Source organism: Oncorhynchus mykiss, chromosome 30 (assembly GCF_057628025.1).
Source record: "Oncorhynchus mykiss isolate SJ-2025 chromosome 30, ASM5762802v1, whole genome shotgun sequence".
NCBI lineage: Eukaryota > Metazoa > Chordata > Actinopteri > Salmoniformes > Salmonidae > Oncorhynchus > Oncorhynchus mykiss.
In genome coordinates this window covers 10,167,501-10,186,998 of record NC_143051.1, presented here as the reverse complement: position 1 = coordinate 10,186,998, position 19,498 = coordinate 10,167,501, and the positions used below count along the sequence as shown (strand labels likewise).

General features: G+C 44.6%; 2 protein-coding genes across 3 annotated transcripts in view; both read right to left on the bottom strand.

The window, feature by feature from the left end:
* Positions 1-5,565: 5,565 nt before the first annotated feature.
* On the bottom strand, positions 5,566-9,747 carry si:ch211-199g17.9 (SYCE1 domain-containing protein). Its single transcript, XM_090227530.1, has 9 exons — positions 9,149-9,747; positions 9,001-9,066; positions 8,669-8,743; positions 8,200-8,247; positions 7,421-7,475; positions 6,551-6,640; positions 6,387-6,450; positions 6,203-6,269; positions 5,566-5,948 (listed from the first exon to the last, which is right to left on the bottom strand). The coding sequence occupies exons 2-9, from the start codon at positions 9,026-9,028 to the stop codon at positions 5,851-5,853; spliced, it is 525 nt and encodes a 174-aa protein (XP_090083656.1). The 5' UTR covers positions 9,029-9,066; positions 9,149-9,747; the 3' UTR covers positions 5,566-5,850.
* Positions 9,748-14,123: 4,376 nt separating this feature from the next.
* The window catches only part of LOC110513484 (peptidyl-prolyl cis-trans isomerase FKBP9), a 25,052-nt gene continuing 19,677 nt past the window's right edge, over positions 14,124-19,498 (bottom strand). The window contains exon 10 of one of the 2 annotated variants that reach the window (XM_090227529.1): positions 14,124-14,596. In XM_090227529.1, coding sequence (XP_090083655.1) covers positions 14,474-14,596 — 123 coding nt within the window. In that variant the 3' untranslated portion in view covers positions 14,124-14,473. Of the gene's footprint in view, positions 14,597-15,533 lie in introns of those variants that run through there. The other variant, XM_036970862.2, reaches the window with a different exon arrangement.

Sequence of the window (19,498 nt, the reverse complement as noted above, 5' to 3'; positions counted from 1 at the left end):
CTCTCTCTCCATGTCCCCGTCCCTTCCTCCTCCTCTCTCCATGTCCCCGTCCCTTCCTCCTCCTCTCGCCATGTCCCCGTCCCTTCCTCCTCCTCTCTCTATGTCCCCGTCCCTTCCTCCTTTCTCTCTATGTCCCCGTCCCTTCCTCCTCCTCTCTCTATGTCCCCATCCCTTAATCCTCTCTCTCTATGTCCCCGTCCCTTCCTCCTCTCTCTCCATGTCCCCGCCCCCTCCTCCCTCCCTATGTCCCCGTCCCCTCCTCTCTCTGTCCAGCTTCCCCTCCTCCTCTCTATGTCCCCCTTCCCCTCCTCCTCTCTCTCTCTCCATCTCTCTCTCTCTCTCTCTATGTCCCCTCCTCCTCTCTCTATGTCCCGCTTCCCCTCCTCCTCTCTCTCTATGTCCCCCTTCCCCTCCTCTCTCTCTGTCCAGCTTCCCCTCCTCCCTCTATCTCCCTTCCCCTCCTCCTCTCTATGTCCCGCTTCCCCTCCTCTCTATGTCCCCCTTCCCCTCTTCCTCCTCTTTATGTCCCCCTTCCCTTCCTTCTCCTCTCTCTCTCCTTTTCTCTCGCTCTATGTCCCCCTTCCCCTCCCTCTCTCTCTCCCCGCCCTCCTCCCTCTCTATGTCCCCCTTCCCCTCCTCCTCTCTCTCTCTCCATCTCTCTCTCTCTCTCTCTCTATGTCCCCTCCTCTCTCTATGTCCCGCTTCCCCTCCTCCTCTCTCTCTATGTCCCCCTTCCCCTCCTCTCTCTCTGTCCAGCTTCCCCTCCTCCCTCTATCTCCCTTCCCCTCCTCCTCTCTATGTCCCGCTTCCCCTCCTCTCTATGTCCCCCTTCCCCTCTTCCTCCTCTTTATGTCCCCCTTCCCTTCCTTCTCCTCTCTCTCTCCTTTTCTCTCGCTCTGTCCCCCTTCCCCTCCCTCTCTCTCTCCCCGCCCTCCTCCCTCTCTATGTCCCCCTTCCCCTCCTCCTCTCTCTATGTCCCACTTCCCCTCTCTCTCTAACTGCTGACAGGGAAGTCTGAGTCATAGCTCTTAAACATCCTGCCTACTGATTCAGCTGCATAGTGTTAACATAGTAAAGTTCTCCATGTCTACCAGTCATCTGTCAGATACTTTCAAATCAGTTGCGCTTGATCTATTTGCCTTGCCCAGTTTAATGGAACCCACACAAAAAGTCCCACAAGTGCAAACTCAGAACCCTGAACGCTGGTGAAGCTACATGTGGATTTTTGTAATGTTCTTTCATGTCTCCCATATGTAAACTAAGATGCACCGAGTTCTTACTGTGTCTCTGTGTGTGTGGAGGGTGACATGGGCTGTCCTGTCAGATCAGTCCCACTCTTGCTCCCATGATATCCCACATGGATGTGTGTTCAGTGTTCACTCAGGGTGTCTCACGATCTGGACGTCTGCCCACATACCTGGGTGCACCTTGGCCTTTTACCTGTATACACATACTCCAGCAAATATAATGCTCTTGGGTGTGTATGATTAAACATTTATTTGCATAGTGTGAGTATACTACCACACACACGTGTATGAATGAGTGTCATAGACAGTGTATGCTGAATATTTATTTTTTATATGTTAGCAGCTGGAAAGGTGTGCACGGTGGTATTGAGGGCAGTCTCTTCTAGGAATGTGCCAAGGGCTTTCAGGGCCACACCCAACTTCCCTTTAATCAATCGCTCTCATCTCCACCCCCTCTCTCTGACTCACCCCCTGGCCATAGAGCAGAGCCACAGGACTGGGCCTGACTCTGGGCAGCAGATAAACCCTGGCCTGGATCAGCACACTGGAAGCTGGATGGTAAACTAAAGAGTGGATCCGGAGAGAAATCCTGTCTGCAGCAGCACCAGTCTATTGCACTCTCTCTCAACCGTAGAGACATGAGTTGAGAAGGGGAGGTTAAGATCCTCAGTCAATACACAGACACGTGTTATTTAACTAGGCAAGTCAGTTAAGAACAAATTCTTATTTACAATGATGGCCTAGGAACAGTTAACTGCCTTGTTCAGGGGCAGAATGACAGATTTACTACCTTGTCAGCTCACGGATTTGATCCAGCAACCTTTCAGTTACTGGCCCAACGCTCTAACCACTAGGCTACAGAGTACATACATATACTACACATGCGAAAATGTCTACGTTCCCCTTCTAGTGAGCTTTCCCACAATGCATTTCCCACGCTGTAATGTCAAACCTGCGTATCAGGTGACTCGCTGCAACCCAAACGCACTGAGGTCAAACACACAGTGGAGCCGAAATGCTTCCAGGTCATTTCTCACCTTAGTGTGGGGGAGTAAAGATAAACAGCAACAGGTGTTTTTCCCTGTGTGTGTAACTGTGATAAATGACATTTATGTGTTGGTTAAATAATTAACACACAAGACATCTGTGCTAACTACCTCTGTTGGCTTCAGATTACTGGTTCCAGTAGAGCTGTGTGTGTTTGTGGCTTCTCCAGTATGAAGGAACAAGAAAAGTAAATTACTATACAAGTATGTGACAGAATACTAGAGAGATGAAAACTTAATCTTAAGACACCCCCCCACACACACACATCTCTCAGCAGTTCTGCAGCATTAGTACATACCAGTGTCTGTCGATTGGAATACGGCCGATGCCATAATTAACATAATTACAGTCGGCCGATGCCATAATTAACATAATTACAGTCGGCCGATGCCATAATTAACATAATTACAGTCGGCTGATTCTATAATGAACATAATTACATTGTTATGCATGTAAAGGTTACTCACAAGCTAGATACACACCCGGTGGTATTTATTTAACCTTAAACCAGGGAAGACCCTTGTGTCACGTCCGTCATAACGAGGCGCAGCGTGATAAGAATACATTCTTCTTTAATAAACAAAGAACACGTAAACAAAATAACAACACACCCGTGACACTAATTACAACAAGGTGCTGCCTTGTAACTACACATAGACAATAACCCACCAACCAAAACGGAAAATGGCAACCTAAATAGGATCCCCAATCAGAGACAACGATAAACAGCTGTCTCTGATTGGGAACCAATTCAGGCCACCATAGACCTACATTTACCTAGACAATACCAAAACCCCATAGATATACAAAAAACCCTAGACAAGAAAAACATACATACCACCCTCGTCACACTCTGACCTAACCAAAATAATAAAGAAAACAAAGATAACTAAGATCATGGCGTGACACCTTGGATGTCTTTATGAGGGCGTTCTCATCCCAGCCAGTGGCAGTGTTATCGACCGGTAGAAAATCACGGCAGTACACTAAACCAATTTTAGATGTTATGCATTTCCTTGATCTTACTGAAACTACACCTAACCTAAATTAATTTAGACCCCTATGTCTAAATGTAAACATTTCTGCTGCCGGTTGAATATCTACTTCTTTTCAATAAGGCCTAAATACCTACGTTACCATTACAAGATATAAACATCCTCTTACTGTCAATCTCGTTTATTTTCAGCAAACTTAACATGTGTAAATATTTGTATGAACATGACAAGATTCAACAGCTGAGACATAAACTGAACAAGTTCCACAGACATGTGACTAACAGAAATTGAATAATGTGTCCCTGAACAAAGGGGGGGGGGGGGGGGTCAAAATCAAAAGTAACAGTCAGTATCTGGTGTGGCCACCAGCTGCATTAAGTTCTGCAGTGCATCTCCTCCTCATGGACTGCACCAGATTTGCCAGTTCTTGCTGTGAGATGTTACTCCACTCTTCCACCAAGGCACCTGCAAGTTCCCGGACATTTCTGGGGGGGAATGGCCCTAGCCCTCACCCTCCGATCCCACTGGTCCCAGACGTGCTCAATGGGATTGAGATCCGGGCTCTTCGCTGGCCATGGCAGAACACTGACATTCCTGTCTTGCAGGAAATCACGCACAGAACGAGCAGTATGGCTGGTGGCATTGTCATGCTGGAGGGTCATGTCAGGATGAGCCTGCAGGCAGGGTACCACATGAGGGAGGAGGATGTCTTCCCTGTAACGCACAGTGTTGAGAATGCCTGCAATGACAACAAGCTCAGTCCGATAATGCTGTGACACACCACCCCAGACCATGACAGACCCTCCACCTCCAAATCGATCCAACTCCAGAGTACAGGCCTCGGTGTAACGCTCATTCCTTTGACGATAAACACGAATCTGACCATCACCCCTGGTGAGACAAAACTGCGACTCGTTAGGCAAGAGCACTTTTTGCCAGTCCTGTCTGGTCCAGCAACGGTGGGTTTGTGCCCATAGGCGACGTTGTTACCGGTGATGTCTGGTGAGGGCCTGCCTTTACAACAGGCCTATAAGCCCTCAGTCCAGCCTCTCAGCCTATTACGGACAGTCTGAGCACTGATGGAGGGATTGTGCATTCCTGATGTAACTTGGGCAATTGTTGTTGCCATCCTGTACCTGTCCCGCAGGTGTGATGTTCAGATGTACCGATCCTGTGCAGGTTTTGTTACACGTGGCCACTGAGAGGACGATCAGCTGTCCGTCCTGTCTCCCTGTCTTAGGCATCTCACACTACGGACATTGCAATTTATTGCCCTGGTCACATCTGCAGTCCTCATGCCTCCTTGCAGCATGCCTAAGGCAAATTCACGCAGATGAACAGAGTCCCTGGGCATCTGTCTTTTGGTGTTTTTCAGAGTCAGTAGAAAGGCCTCTTTTGTGTCCTACGTTTTCATAACTGTGACCTTAATTGCCTACCGTCTGTAAGCAGTTAGTATCTTAACGACCGTTCCACAGGTGCATGTTCATGAATTGTTTATGGTTCATTGAACAAGCATGGGAAACAGTGTTTAAACCCTTTACAATGAAGATCTGTACGGTTAATTGGATTTATACGATTTATCTTTGCTGAGTTTATGTGTGTATGTGTCTGTCTGTGTGACTGTCAGTGGTAGAAAAAGTACTACATTCTCATACTTGAGTAAAAGTAAAGATATTACTAGAAAAGGACTCAAGTAAAAGTGAAAGTCATCCAGTAAAATACTACTTGAGTAAAAGTCTTAAAGTATTTGGTTTCAAATATATTTAAGTATCAAAAGTAAAAGTACAAATAATTTTTTTTAAATCCTTAAATTAAGCAAACCAGACGGCACAATTGAAAAAAAATTACGGATTGCCACAAACTCCAACACTCCAACATAATTGACAAACAAAGCATTTGTGTTTACGTAGTAAGTCCACCAGATCAGAGGCAGTAGGGATGACCAGGGATGTTCTCTTGATGTGTGTGAATTGGACCATTTTCCTGTCCAGCTAAGCATTCAAAATGTACTTTTGGGTGTCAGGGAAAATGTATGAAATAAAAAGTGCATTATTTTCTTTAGGAATGTAGTGAAGTAAAAGTAAAAGTTGTCAACAATATAAATAGTAAAGTAAAGTACCGATACCCCCCAAAAATACTTAAGTAAAAATACTTTAAAGTACTACTTAAGTACTTTACACCACTACTGGTGACTGTCTGTGTTGCATTCATGTTGGTGATGTTTGTTTATTCTTATCCGTGTGAGATTCTCAATCCACAAACACGTAACCCTCAACCAGCAGAGACAACTGTATTTAATCTGTTTAAAAGCAGACTGCTCAGCGGCAAATAAATAATTAATAAAGAATGATGTACAAATGATTCAGAACCACAACATCAAACAGGGAACTTCAATACACAACATCAAACAGGGGACCTCAATACACAACATCAAGGGCAGAAGAACAATCACAAAACATTCACAACGTTGCTTCTACCCACGGAACCCTCTCTAACTATGAGCCATGGTAATATCTGTAATTGTACACAGTGGTCGTTTTTACAGTGTACGGTTCCAGGGTTCAGTCTGTGTGTTTGTCTGCTGTGTCAGTCGAAGTCTGCCTCCTGGCCTCATCCAGCGCCTCCTCTAGATGGCAGAGCTGAGACAACTTCAGCTGTTCTATACCCCCCCCCCACACACACACACACACACACACACACACACACACACACACACACACACACACACACACACACACACACACACACACACACACACACACACACACACACACACACACACACACACACACACACACACACACACACACACACACACAGACATAGATACATCACAGTTGCACACCCGATGGTGCTAATAGCCCATGTTAAAGTCTATTGTGTTTAAAGTATACAGTCATCAGAGTTTCTTACCAGCCTTCAGCAGCTGAGACTTGGCGTTTTCAACGCTCTCTATTTCAGCAGGCAGTCTGTCTGGGCTCTGGATGGAAGACACAACACTTCACAGATCTGGAAAGACTGGATATGTGAAAGAAACATGGAAGAAGCTTCTCTGAAATCTTTCAGATTTCTCACAGGTACAATGAGACAAACTCACAAAGACAGAGTGCAGGTTCTTATGCTGCTCTATCAGCTGCTGGAGATGGTTTTCAAACTTCATCCTGTCAGATAAAAAACACACAATACATAGTCTGATCTGTCTAATGGCTGTTGGTTCAAGCCCCCATTCTGACTGTTCCCCCTGCACCGCTACATAGTTACCGGTGTTTCCTGTGTTTGAGCTTAGTCTCCTGGATCTGACATCTGTACTGTTCTATCAGGTCCTCACTCTTCCTGTTAAGCTGCTGCTGCCTGTGGACAAGGACACATACACACTTAACTTGTTCAGGTGCTGGACAGGAGATGAGGAATGTCGGCCACTGTGATATGCTTCCTGCCACTGTGATTTATTGAGACGCACAGACCGACGTTTCTTATAAATTTACATTTAACCTTTATTTAACTAGGCAAGTCAGTTAAGAACAAATTCTTATTTACAATGACAGCCTACTCCGGCCAAACGTGCGCTGCCCTATGGGACTCCCAATCATGTGATACAGCCTGGATTCGAACCAGGGACTGTAGTGACGCCTCTCGCACTGAGATGCGGTGCCTTAGACCACAGTCTTTGTCAGGTCCTACAGAATTGAGCGTTCAAATAACTCACAGTGGGATCATAGCAGAGTTCATTTCTTTACCAGCAGCAGCTTTCTGACACATGCCGTGTCTTCATCCTGTTTTGTCAGGATTTTTAGAGTCAAAGTTTCCACCTGCAGATGTGTAGAGTTGAACCAAACACCAGATGTTGCTGAATAACTCCTCACGTCACAGGTTCGGTTCGGTATGTTAGTCCATGATGCCAATAAATCAATTGTTCTGTTTTCAAGTCTTTCCCTTTGTATATGATTTAATCTTAAACTGACTCTGAATAGAGATCATGTCCGCTCTAGGCCTGCATAAACATGAAGATATGCTGCCATCTAGTGTTTGATCTGAAGAAGGGATCTGGAAGCTGGCTACTTGACCACATGACAAGGTGGGTGGAGACTGGAGAGAGGGGAAGGTGCATACCAGGCAGGTGTAACTGCTCACCTGGTAGAGTCCTGTTCCATCTCTTCACACTGGAACTGCAGCACCATGCACGACTCTGGGATAAAGACATCATCATCAGTTTTAAATTGACAAAAACAACTGTAAACGTATTACCTTTGAGAGCACTATGGATTTCAGGCAGAGAAGGGAATAAGGTCTACTGATTTTGGTAGTAGGTTCATTCACGTGTTGTAATATTCGGTAACTAGAAAATTAAGAACGACTGACTGATAAATGGGATCAGATATTTGAGACTGACCACAATCATCAGCTCTAACATCAACATACCATTGAGATGAGTCAGTGTGTAATATAACGAACCCTGAAAGTCAAATAAGACAAGCGTCTCCACTAAAGGCTTACTCTATTCTAAGCCAATCGTCATTCTGTTGCCATGATGTCATGGCAGGAATCTCTCAGTATTTCCAGAATGGCTACTTTTCTCATGACATAAATATAAAAGTATCTTACTTTTTTAACAAAGCGAAGAGAAAAAAAAACTATAAAAATAAGTGGACAACCTTGTAAAAATACTATAACAACTTAATACAACGACTAGCAACCTTTTCTAGCGATGTTAGCCTCATTATAAGCTGTGCTAAGGCCATAAAAATGTGGAAGTTGTGTATCTCTTTAGTGGAAGGTTGAGGACATTACTTTTGGCGATAATCTTTAAACTTTTCCGTTTTTATTTTCGAGAAATGTGAGGGGCATCTGTTGAATGTTGAATAACATGTGTATGGCCTTAACGTAAAAGTGAGTGTTCTGTGTGTTGTCACCTTCTTTCTCTTTGTGGACTCCCTCCAGTTGGTAAGCTTCCGTCTGTACTGGGGGAAGAACAAGTGATGCTGGTGTCATCAATTTTGTACACTTCAGGACTACTAGAAAACCAAAACTACTAAGCATCACTTCATATTTTTCTAAACCGTTCCAATACTTTAAACAAGAAGCCTGTCTTCGAAGTAGGCTTATCTCTGATCTGAGATGGTTGGATGGCTGAAAGCAGGAGATCATTTTCCCCCAATCTAGTCATATTGGATTAGTGATTACCCCAAAGGAAGCAACCCACTAGGCACACACTGGTTGAATCAACATTGTTTCCACATCATTTCAATTAAATTAAGTGGAAACAATGTTGAATAGATGTTGAATTGTTGTCTGTGTCCAGTGGGAAGGGAAGAATAACAAAGGATGTAGCTAATATTACTTAGTGTGAGAGCAAAACCAGATTTCTTCACAGTTTCTTACGGGCATCGAGTTCTTCCTGCAGAGAGTCTCTGAGTGACTGGGCCTCTTTCACCTCCTCCTCTATAGCTCTCTTACCTGAGAGGAAACACCAAAGACACATACATCCACACCACACTGTATGCATAACCACACTTTTACTGACACAAAACCATTATGGCTTGCAGGATGTTATCTTCAGCTAGATCAATTATGACAAGAAATACTGAATCAAATTTTTTATTATTAGCCTGAGTTCTTCATTAATCGTGTATATTTTAAACCCTAATCAACCTTGCTCTTCCATTAGGCATATATGATTAATTTGTAGTGTGGAAGGGGTTAATAATAGCTACCTTGTTGCAGCCTTTTAAGTTTATTCATCAGCTGCTCAACTTTGGGCTCAACATCTTCATGCCCACCTGAAATATATATCAGCTTGACATTTTTGATATGAGATATATCTAGCAAAGTCAAACATGTTGTATGTTTGCCTAACATTACCCTCTTTCGTAGAAGGTCTAAGGACATCCTCAACATTAAAAGATGAACCTGTAAAGAAACAAACAAGTGCTATTGAGAAATAACCATAGCTAACGTTAGCTGGGAGGGAAAAGGCTAGGAAGTTAGCTACAGTAGCTACTCCACATTCAATAGATGTCTATAGTATCCATCTACAGTAGTTAGCTAGCTAGCTAACTTCTTATCAAGTTGGACACCAAGTACAGTTCTAAAACATATATATATATATATCACTAGCTTGTTAATTATCACTAACCTACATACACGCTCATTTTGAATACTTTGATTTCTCCTTCCAAAAAGAGAGAGAAAACGACCTTTTTATCGTGAAATAAATTCTCATAACATTTCAAATCTAGATAACTGTCTGCGGTCTTTCCCTCAGGGACGTTATAAATTGGCGGCATTCGACGTGTGATCGCAGCGCGCGGGGCAGGGTCAGGTTGGGACAACCTCGCCCCGTTCCGCGACAGGTGCCCAATGGGCCAGCTAGCAGAAAGCTTGTGATTAGTTTTGCTCTTTTATGTTCTTGTTGCCCATAAGAGGTATAACCAGAGCTGCTTTCACTTTCTGAAAAGTGTTGAATATTTATTGATTCAAGACATTTCAGCTTTTAATTTTTTATTAAACATAATACTTAAAAAAAATAAAAAAAACATAATTCCACTTTGAAATTATTGTGTATTGATCAGTGAAATCTCAATTTAATACATTTTTAATTTAGGCTGTAACATAACAAAATGTGGAAAAAGTCAAAGGGTGTGCATACTTTCTAAATGCACGTATATCAAATCAAACTTTATTTGTCACATGCGCCCGAATGAAAGTGTAGACTTTACCGTGAAATTATAAAAGCCCTTAACTAACAGTGTAGTTCAAATATTTACCAAGTAGACTAAAATAAAAAGTAATAATAAAAAGTAACACAATAAGAGTAACAATAATGAGGCTATATACAGGGGGCACCGGTACCGAGTCAGTGTGCTGGGTACAGGTTAGTTGAGGTAATTTGTACATGTAGGTGGGGGTGAAGTGACTATGCATAGATAATAAACAGCGAGTAGCAGCAGTGTACAAAAGAAGGGGGGGGGGGGGGGTCAATGTAAATTATCCAGGGGCGATTTTATTAATTGAGTGCGGCAGCAGAGAAAACAGACTGGAGTCTCTGACAATTGTATGAGCTTTCCTCTGACACCGCCTATTGTATAGGTCCTGGATGGCAGGAAGCTTGGCCCCAGTGATGTACTGGGCCGTTCGCACAACCTTCTGTGCACCTTACGGTCAGATGCCGAGCAGTTGCCACACCAGGCGGTGAGGCAACAGGTCAGGATGCTCTTGATGGTGCAGCTGTAGTACCTTTTCAAATCAAATCCAAATCAAATCAAATGTTATTTGTCACATACACATGGTTAGCAGATGTTAATGCGAGTGTGGCGAAATGCTTGTGCTACTGGTTCCGACAATGCAGTAATAACCATTGAGTAATCTAACCTAATAATTTCACGACAACTACCTTATACACACACAAGTGTAAAGGGATGAAGAATATGTACATAAAAATATATGAATGAGTGATGGTACAGAACGGCATAGGCAAGATGCAGTAGATGGTATTGAGTACAGTATATACATATGAGATGAGTAATATAGGGTATGTAAACATATAAAAGTGGCATTGTTTAAAGTGGCTAGTGATACATTTTTTACATCAATTTTTCCATTGTTAAAATGGCTGGAGTTGAGTCAGTATGTTGGCAGCAGCCACTCAATGTTAGTGGTGGCTGTTTAACAGTTTGATGGCCTTGAGATAGAAGCTGTTTTTCAGTCTCTCGGTCCCTGCTTTGATGCACCTGTACTGACCTCGCCTTCTGGATTACAGAGGGCTGAACAGGCAGTGGCTCGGGTGGTTGTTGTCCTTGATGATCTTTATGGCCTTCCTGTGACATCGGGTGGTGCAGGTGTCCTGGAGGGCAGGTAGTTTGCCCCCGGTGATGCGTTGTGCAGACCTCACTACCCTCTGGAGAGCCTTGCGGTTGTGGGCGGAGCAGTTGCCGTACCAGGCGGTGATACAGCCCGACAAGATGCTCTCGATTGTGCATCTGTAAAAGTTTGTGAGTGCTTTTGGTGACAAGCCGAATTTCTTCAGCCTCCTGAGGTTGAAGAGGCGCTGCTGCGCCTTCTTCACCACACTGTCTGTGTGGGTGGACCAATTCAGTTTGTCCGTGAAATGAACGCCGAGGAACTTAAAACTCCACTACTGTCCCGTCGATGTGGATAGGGGGGTGCTCCCTCTGCTGTTTCCTGAAGTCCACGATCATCTCGTTTGTTTTGTTGACGTTGAGTGTGAGGTTATTTTCCTGACACCACACTGGAAGGGCCCTCACCTCCTCCCTGTAGGCCGTCTCGTCATTGTTGGTAATCAAGCCTACCACTGTAGTGTCTTCTGCAAACTTGATGATTGAGTTGGAGGCGTGCGTGGCCACGCAGTCGTGGGTGAACAGGGAGTACAGGAGAGGGCTCAGAACGCACCCTTGTGGGGCCCCAGTGTTGAGGATCAGCGGGGTGGAGATGTTGTTACCTACCCTCACCACCTGGGGGCGGCCCGTCAGGAAGTCCAGTACCCAGTTGCACAGGGCGGGGTTGATACCCAGGGTCTCGAGCTTAATGACGAGTTTGGAGGGTACTATGGTGTTTAATGCTGAGCTGTAGTCGATGAACAGCATTATCACATAGGTATTCCTCTTGTCCAGATGGGTTAGGGCCGTGTGCAGTGTGCTTGAGATTGCGTCGTCTGTGGACCTATTGGGGCGATAAGCAAATTGGAGTGGGTCTAGGGTGTCAGGCAGGGTGGAGGTGATATGGTCCTTGACTAGTCTCTCAAAGCACTTCATGATGACGGAAGTGAGTGCTACGGGGCGGTAGTTGTTTAGCTCAGTTACCTTAGCTTTCTTGGGAACAGGAACAATGGGGGCCCTCTTGAAGCATGTGGGAACAGCAGACGGGGATAAGGATTCATTGAATATGTCTGTAAACACACCAGCCAGCTAGTCTGCGCAGGCTGTGAGGACGCGGCTGGGGATGCCGTCTGGGCCTGCAGCCTTGCGAGGGTAAACACGTTTGCAGTGAAGGAGAGACCGCAGATTTTGGTAGCGGGCCGTGTCATGGATCTGGGGATCCATGCCAAATCTTTTTAGTCTCCTGAGGGGGAAAAGGTTTTGTCGTGCCCTCTTCACGACTGTCTTGGTATGTTTGGACCATTATAGTTTGTTGGTGATGTGGACACCAAGGAACTTGAAACTCTCGACCCACTCCACTACAGCCCCGTCAATGTTAATGGGGGCCTGTTCGGCCCACCTTTTCCTGTAGTCCACGATCAGCTCCTTTGTCTTGCTCACATTGAGGGAGAGGTTGTTGTCCTGGCACAACACTGCCAGTTCTCTGACCTCCTCCCTATAGGCCGTCTCATCGTTGTCGGTGATCAGGCCTACCACTATTGTGTTGTCTGCAAACTTAATGATGGCGTTGGAATCGTGTTTGGCCACGAAGTCGTGGGTGAACAGGGAATACAGGAGGGGACTAAGTACACACCCCTGAGGGGCCCCAGTGTTAAGGATCAGCGTGGCAGATGTGTTGTTGCCTACTCTTATCACTTGGGGGTGGCCTGTCAGGATGTCCAGGATCCAGTTGCAGAGGGAGGTGTTTAGTCCCAGAGTCCTTAGCTTAGTGATGAGCTTCATGGGCACTATGGTGTTGAACGCTGAGCTGTAGTCAATGAATAGCATTCTCACATAGGTGTTCCTTTTGTCCAGGTGAGAAAGGGCAATGTGGAGTGTGATTGAGATTGCGTCATCTGTGGATCTGTTGGGACGGTATGCGAATTGGAGTGGGTCTAAGGTGTCCGGGAGGATGCTGTTGATGTGAGTCATGACCAGCTTTTCAAAGCACTTCATGGCAACCGATGAGTGCTACGGGGTGGTAGTCATTTAGGCAGGTTACCTTTACTTCCTTGGGCACAGGAACTATGGTGGTCTGCTTGAAACATGTAGGTTGAAAATGTCAGTGAAGACATTTGACAGTTGGTCCGCGCATGCTTTGAGTACACATCCTGGTAATCCGTTTAGCCCAGCGGCTTTGTGAATGTTGACCTGTTTAAAGGTTTTGTTCACATCGGCTACCGAGAGCGTTATCACACAGTCATCCAGAACAGCTGGTGCTCTCGTGCATGCTTCAGTGTTACTTGCCTCGAAGCGAGCATAAAAGCGAGTGGAAAATGGCGCCGGAGGAGATGGCCGCCGTTTTACGGTCTCCTTACCAATTGTGCTATTATGTGTTTTTTTTCCGCAATATTTGTAAATTATTTTGTGCATAATGTTTCTGCAACTGTATCTTACAGCAGAAAAGAGCTTCTGGATATCAGGACAGCGATCACTCACCTCGGATTAGACTAAGATATCTTCAACAACAACAACAAGCAGGACTCACACGATATTCTCCAAACACCCCACAGGGCAGACATCCCAATTATTCCAAAGATGCACGTTAGCAAGAAGCCCGATCTGCAGCCCCTTTTCCTGCGTCTTTTCTTCACGCAAAAGGCGTGTATCTGGGCCTGTTCCAGTGAAAACAGGATATCCTTCTCGTCGGACTCGTTAAAGCGGAATCACTGTTCTGATGTCCAGAAGTTTTTTTCAGTCATAAGAGACGGTAAGCAGCAACATTATGTACACAATAGGTTAAAAAGTAAGTTACACAAAACGCCAAAAAATGCCATATGTGTATATTTATATAAGGGAATGTTTTGCCTGTACTTGTCAGCTATTTCTCAGGGATCTCCCCCACCCATGGCTTACAGAGCTGAAATTAATCGGGGCTCCTTTCAAAAAAGTATGTTTTTCTTCTTACCAAAACAAAAACTGTAGGCTATGGAGGAGAAAGGGATGCTCTCTCTCTCAATTCATTTTCAATTTAAGGGCTTTATTGCTATAGGAAACATATGTTTACATTGCCAAAGCAAGAGAAATAGATAAAAATCCTACAATGTGATTTTTCTGGATTTTTTTTCTCATTTGGTCTGTCATAGTTGAAGTGTACCTATGGTGAAAATTACAGGCCTCTCTCATCTTTTTACGTGGGAGAACTTGCACAATTGGTGGCTTACTAAATACTTTTTTGCCCCATTGTATACTGTCAACATGTACATTCTCATTGGTCAGTACAGAAACATCAGGTCAGTTTTATGACCACCGTCATCATTACCAGTGGAGAGGTGAGCACTCTAAACTAGCCTCACCATCATCATCATCATCATCAGTGCTTCTGTCTGCTGTGTAGAGTTGAGAGAACACTTGAGGTGTGTGAATGTGAGAGGCTGAAATAGAGGAAGTCACCAGAGTGTGTCCAAGTGTTCCAGGTGAAGCACCGTTGCTGGACCTGGAGAAGACACACACACACACACACACACACACACACACACACACACACACACACACACACACACACACACACATACACACACACACACACACACACACACACACACACACACACACACACACACACACACACACACACACACACACACACAAAAGTTATTCAGAGTCACAAGGGGTTAATGTCTTACATTATGTCTGAGTGTTGGAGTGCCCGTGGCTTTCTACACACTTAAAATGCAAGAAAATTGTGACGTCTGGTTTACTTTAAAGGATCGGACCCTTTTTGTTCAATTTTCTCCTAAAACGACGTACCCAAATCTAACTTCCTGTAGCTCAGGACCTGAAGCAAGGATATGCATATTCTTGATAACATTTGAAAGGAAACACTTTGAAGTTTGTGGAAATGTGAAATAAATGTAGGAGAATATAACACATTACAAAATATTTAAAAAAAAAAAAAAAAATATATATATATAAAATAAAAAAATATATATATAAAAATGTAAAAATATAATACAAAGAAAGTGTTTTTTTGTTTGTTTCTTCATCATCTTTGAAATGCAAGAGAAAGGTTGCAATGTATTATTGCAGTTTAGCTGCACTTTAGATTTTGGCCACTAGATGGCAGCAGTGTAAGTGCAAAGGTTTAGACTGATCCAATGAACTATTGCATTACTGTTCAAAATGTTGTCTCAAGACTGCCCAAATGTGCCGAACTGGTTTATTGATACATTTTCAAGTATATAACTGTGCACTCTCCTCAAACAATAGCATGGTATTATTTCACTGTAATAGCTACTGTAAATTGGACAGTGCAGTTAGATTAACAAGAATTTAAGCTTTCTGCTCATAGTGAAATAGTATTTTACTGGGTGACACACACACACACACACACACACACACACACACAGCGTAAGGAGAGACAGACGGTCATGTTGTAAAAGGGTTGGAATGTGCATTTATTCAAACTGTCCTTAACAGCATCATCATTAACAGAGGTATCAGATAGTAAACAAACTCAACTGTTGCAAATACACACACTTACACACACACACACACACACACACACACACACACACACACACACACACACACACACACACACACACACACACACACATACACACACGTACACCACTTACACACACACACACACACACATACACACACACACATACACACACGTACACCACTTACACACACACACACACACACACAAAAACACAGCCGAAGCCGTGGCAAGTGAGATGTGTGTGCCGAGCATAGAGGAATTAGAACACAAGCTATTGGGGGGAAAACGTTAAACAACTGCCTGATAGTGGTACTAACATTCAGGTAAATGTTGCATAGGAGACTTCAGTGTTGTGAGTGGGCAGCTGAATGACTACGGATGTGTAGTCCTGTACTGTGATTGGCTTAGACATCATGGAATACAGGAAGAGTTTGTACACATGAAAACAATGAACAGAAACACTGTTTTAGCACCTGAATCAACGGCCAACCCTAACTAAAACACACACACACACACACACGTGTTAGCTCCAATGGACAGAACGGAATTATAGTACTGTACCAGAAATTCTGCAATCACCTAACTGTTCATCTATCATGGTGTTTGTTTTTACAACAACTATTTCAATAGTACTGTAATTGTACTCTATTAAGACATATTTGGTGAAGTTATGCCAGTTTGTGATGTCACCGGGATACAATATATCAAATAAAAACAGTTTGACCAACAGAACGGAGAAGAATTCAGGAGCACTAACTATTAAACATGGAAGATCCTCGGATCATCTGAACACAGCGAAGAGTTTACATCACAACCAAAATAGGCAGGCACTTATTCTCGCAAGAGTTAAGAAACTGATTAAAGAGACAAACACAAAACCAACCACGTGAACATGAATCTTCATTTACAAAAATAAAATAAAAAAAACACACTCTGTGATGATAGAGAAGGTAAAAAAAAGGCACATCATCATCATCATCATCAACAACAACAACATCAACAACAACAAACCAGGCTCGTCTATTAACACAAATGTAGGACTTTGTCCCAATGCTCTTAACGTTGATTGTCTCATTCCTCATCCTCCTGCTTTCCTTACTGTCCTCTCTCATTCCTCCCCTCCTGCCGACACCAGTCTACTCAGCTCACAGAAGACTGGACAGGTCGAAGGTATGTATAGTGATGTTTGTTACTCAACCCATTACTCAGAACAAAACTTGCCTCTCTCTCTCTCTGGTTTTCTCTATACATCTGACCCTGTATCAGCTCCCCCCCCTCCCCCCGCCACCCTCCGCACGCACACACACACACACACACACAGACCTGTGTTCAAATACATGAGTATCTGGTATTTAAAACACTTTTTCTGAATATTTGAGTATTTTCTAATACAACAGCCCAAAACAAGTACTTTTATTTGAGTATTTTAATAGTTATTTGTAAAAAAGGAAATAGTTTACCAAATTGTATTTGAGTTAAATGCATGGGAGTGTATTTGAGTATTTTCAAATACTTTCCAAGTTTATTTCCAAATACAATAAAATATTCAACTACTTGTCTTTTCAAATAAAATATATCTGAATACTTACTTCGAAAGTATGTGTATGTGAAAGTATGTGTATGTGAAAGTATGTGTATGTGAAAGTATGTGTATGTGAAAGTAATTGAGATATTTGAAATCGTATTTGAAACCAGGTCTGATACACACACCCACACACATTCACACGTTCACAAGCACAAACACACACACCCTCTTTGTTTTATACGGTCACCATATAAGCCCCCTCATAAACCCTGTCCCTATCTTATAGCTCGTCGTGTGGGGTCTAGTCTGTCTTATAGCTCGTCGTGTGGGGTCTAGTCTGTCTTATAGCTCGTCGTGTGGGGTCTGGTCTGTCTTATAGCTCGTCGTGTGGGGTCTAGTCTGTCTTATAGCTCGTCGTGTGGGGTCTAGTCTGTCTTATAGCTCGTCGTGTGGGGTCTAGTCTGTCTTATAGCTCGTCGTGTGGGGTCTAGTCTGTCTTATAGCTCGTCGTGTGGGGTCTCGTCTGTCTTATAGCTCGTCGTGTGGGGTCTAGTCTGTCTTATAGCTCGTCGTGTGGGGTCTAGTCTGTCTTATAGCTCGTCGTGTGGGGTCTAGTCTGTCTTATAGCTCGTCGTGTGGGGTCTAGTCTGTCTTATAGCTCGTCGTGTGGGGTCTAGTCTGTCTTATAGCTCGTCGTGTGGGGTCTGGTCTGTCTTATAGCTCGTCGTGTGGGGTCTAGTCTGTCTTATAGCTCGTCGTGTGGGGTCTAGTCTGTCTTATAGCTCGTCGTGTGGGGTCTAGTCTGTCTTATAGCTCGTCGTGTGGGGTCTAGTCTGTCTTATAGCTCGTCGTGTGGGGTCTAGTCTGTCTTATAGCTCGTTGTGTGGGGTCTAGTCTGTCTTATAGCTCGTCGTGTGGGGTCTCGTCGGTCTTATAGCTCGTCGTGTGGGGTCTCGTCTGTCTTATAGCTCGTCGTGTGGGGTCTGTCTGATAGCTCGTCGTGTGGGGTCTGGTCTGTCTTATAGCTGGTCGTGTGGGGTCTGGTCTGTCTTATAGCTCGTCGTGTGGGGTCTAGTCTGTCTTATAGCTCGTCGTGTGGGGTCTAGTCTGTCTTATAGCTCGTCGTGTGGGGTCTCATCTCTCTTATAGCTCGTCGTGTGGGGTCTCATCTCTCTTATAGCTCGTCTTGTGGGGTCTAGTCTGTCTTATAGCTCGTCGCGTGGGGTCTAGTCTGTCTTATAGCTCGTCGTGTGGGGTCTAGTCTGTCTTATAGCTCGTCGTGTGGGGTCTGGTCTGTCTTATAGCTCGTCGTGTGGGGTCTAGTCTGTCTTATAGCTCGTCGTGTGGGGTCTAGTCTGTCTTATAGCTCGTCGTGTGGGGTCTAGTCTGTCTTATAGCTCGTCGTGTGGGGTCTAGTCTGTCTTATAGCTCGTCGTGTGGGGTCTCGTCTGTCTTATAGCTCGTCGTGTGGGGTCTAGTCTGTCTTATAGCTCGTCGTGTGGGGTCTAGTCTGTCTTATAGCTCGTCGTGTGGGGTCTAGTCTGTCTTATAGCTCGTCGTGTGGGGTCTAGTCTGTCTTATAGCTCGTCGTGTGGGGTCTAGTCTGTCTTATAGCTCGTCGTGTGGGGTCTGGTCTGTCTTATAGCTCGTCGTGTGGGGTCTAGTCTGTCTTATAGCTCGTCGTGTGGGGTCTAGTCTGTCTTATAGCTCGTCGTGTGGGGTCTAGTCTGTCTTATAGCTCGTCGTGTGGGGTCTAGTCTGTCTTATAGCTCGTCGTGTGGGGTCTAGTCTGTCTTATAGCTCGTTGTGTGGGGTCTAGTCTGTCTTATAGCTCGTCGTGTGGGGTCTCGTCGGTCTTATAGCTCGTCGTGTGGGGTCTCGTCTGTCTTATAGCTCGTCGTGTGGGGTCTGTCTGATAGCTCGTCGTGTGGGGTCTGGTCTGTCTTATAGCTGGTCGTGTGGGGTCTGGTCTGTCTTATAGCTCGTCGTGTGGGGTCTAGTCTGTCTTATAGCTCGTCGTGTGGGGTCTAGTCTGTCTTATAGCTCGTCGTGTGGGGTCTCATCTCTCTTATAGCTCGTCGTGTGGGGTCTCATCTCTCTTATAGCTCGTCTTGTGGGGTCTAGTCTGTCTTATAGCTCGTCGCGTGGGGTCTAGTCTGTCTTATAGCTCGTCGTGTGGGGTCTAGTCTGTCTTATAGCTCGTCGTGTGGGGTCTGGTCTGTCTTATAGCTCGTCGTGTGGGGTCTAGTCTGTCTTATAGCTCGTCGTGTGGGGTCTAGTCTGTCTTATAGCTCGTCGTGTGGGGTCTGGTCTGTCTTATAGCTCGTCGTGTGGGGTCTCGTCTGTCTTATAGCTCGTCGTGT

Bases quoted from the DNA above. Each gene is read 5' to 3' on its own strand.
- si:ch211-199g17.9 (XM_090227530.1), bottom strand. From the start codon at position 9,028: ATGAATAAACTTAAAAGGCTGCAACAAG. The intron at 7,476-8,199 runs GTGACAACACAC...TCTTTATCCCAG, and splicing joins AGTCCACAAAGAGAAAGAAG to AGTCGTGCATGGTGCTGCAG. The intron at 6,641-7,420 runs GTGAGCAGTTAC...CCTTGTCCACAG, and splicing joins ATGGAACAGGACTCTACCAG to GCAGCAGCAGCTTAACAGGA.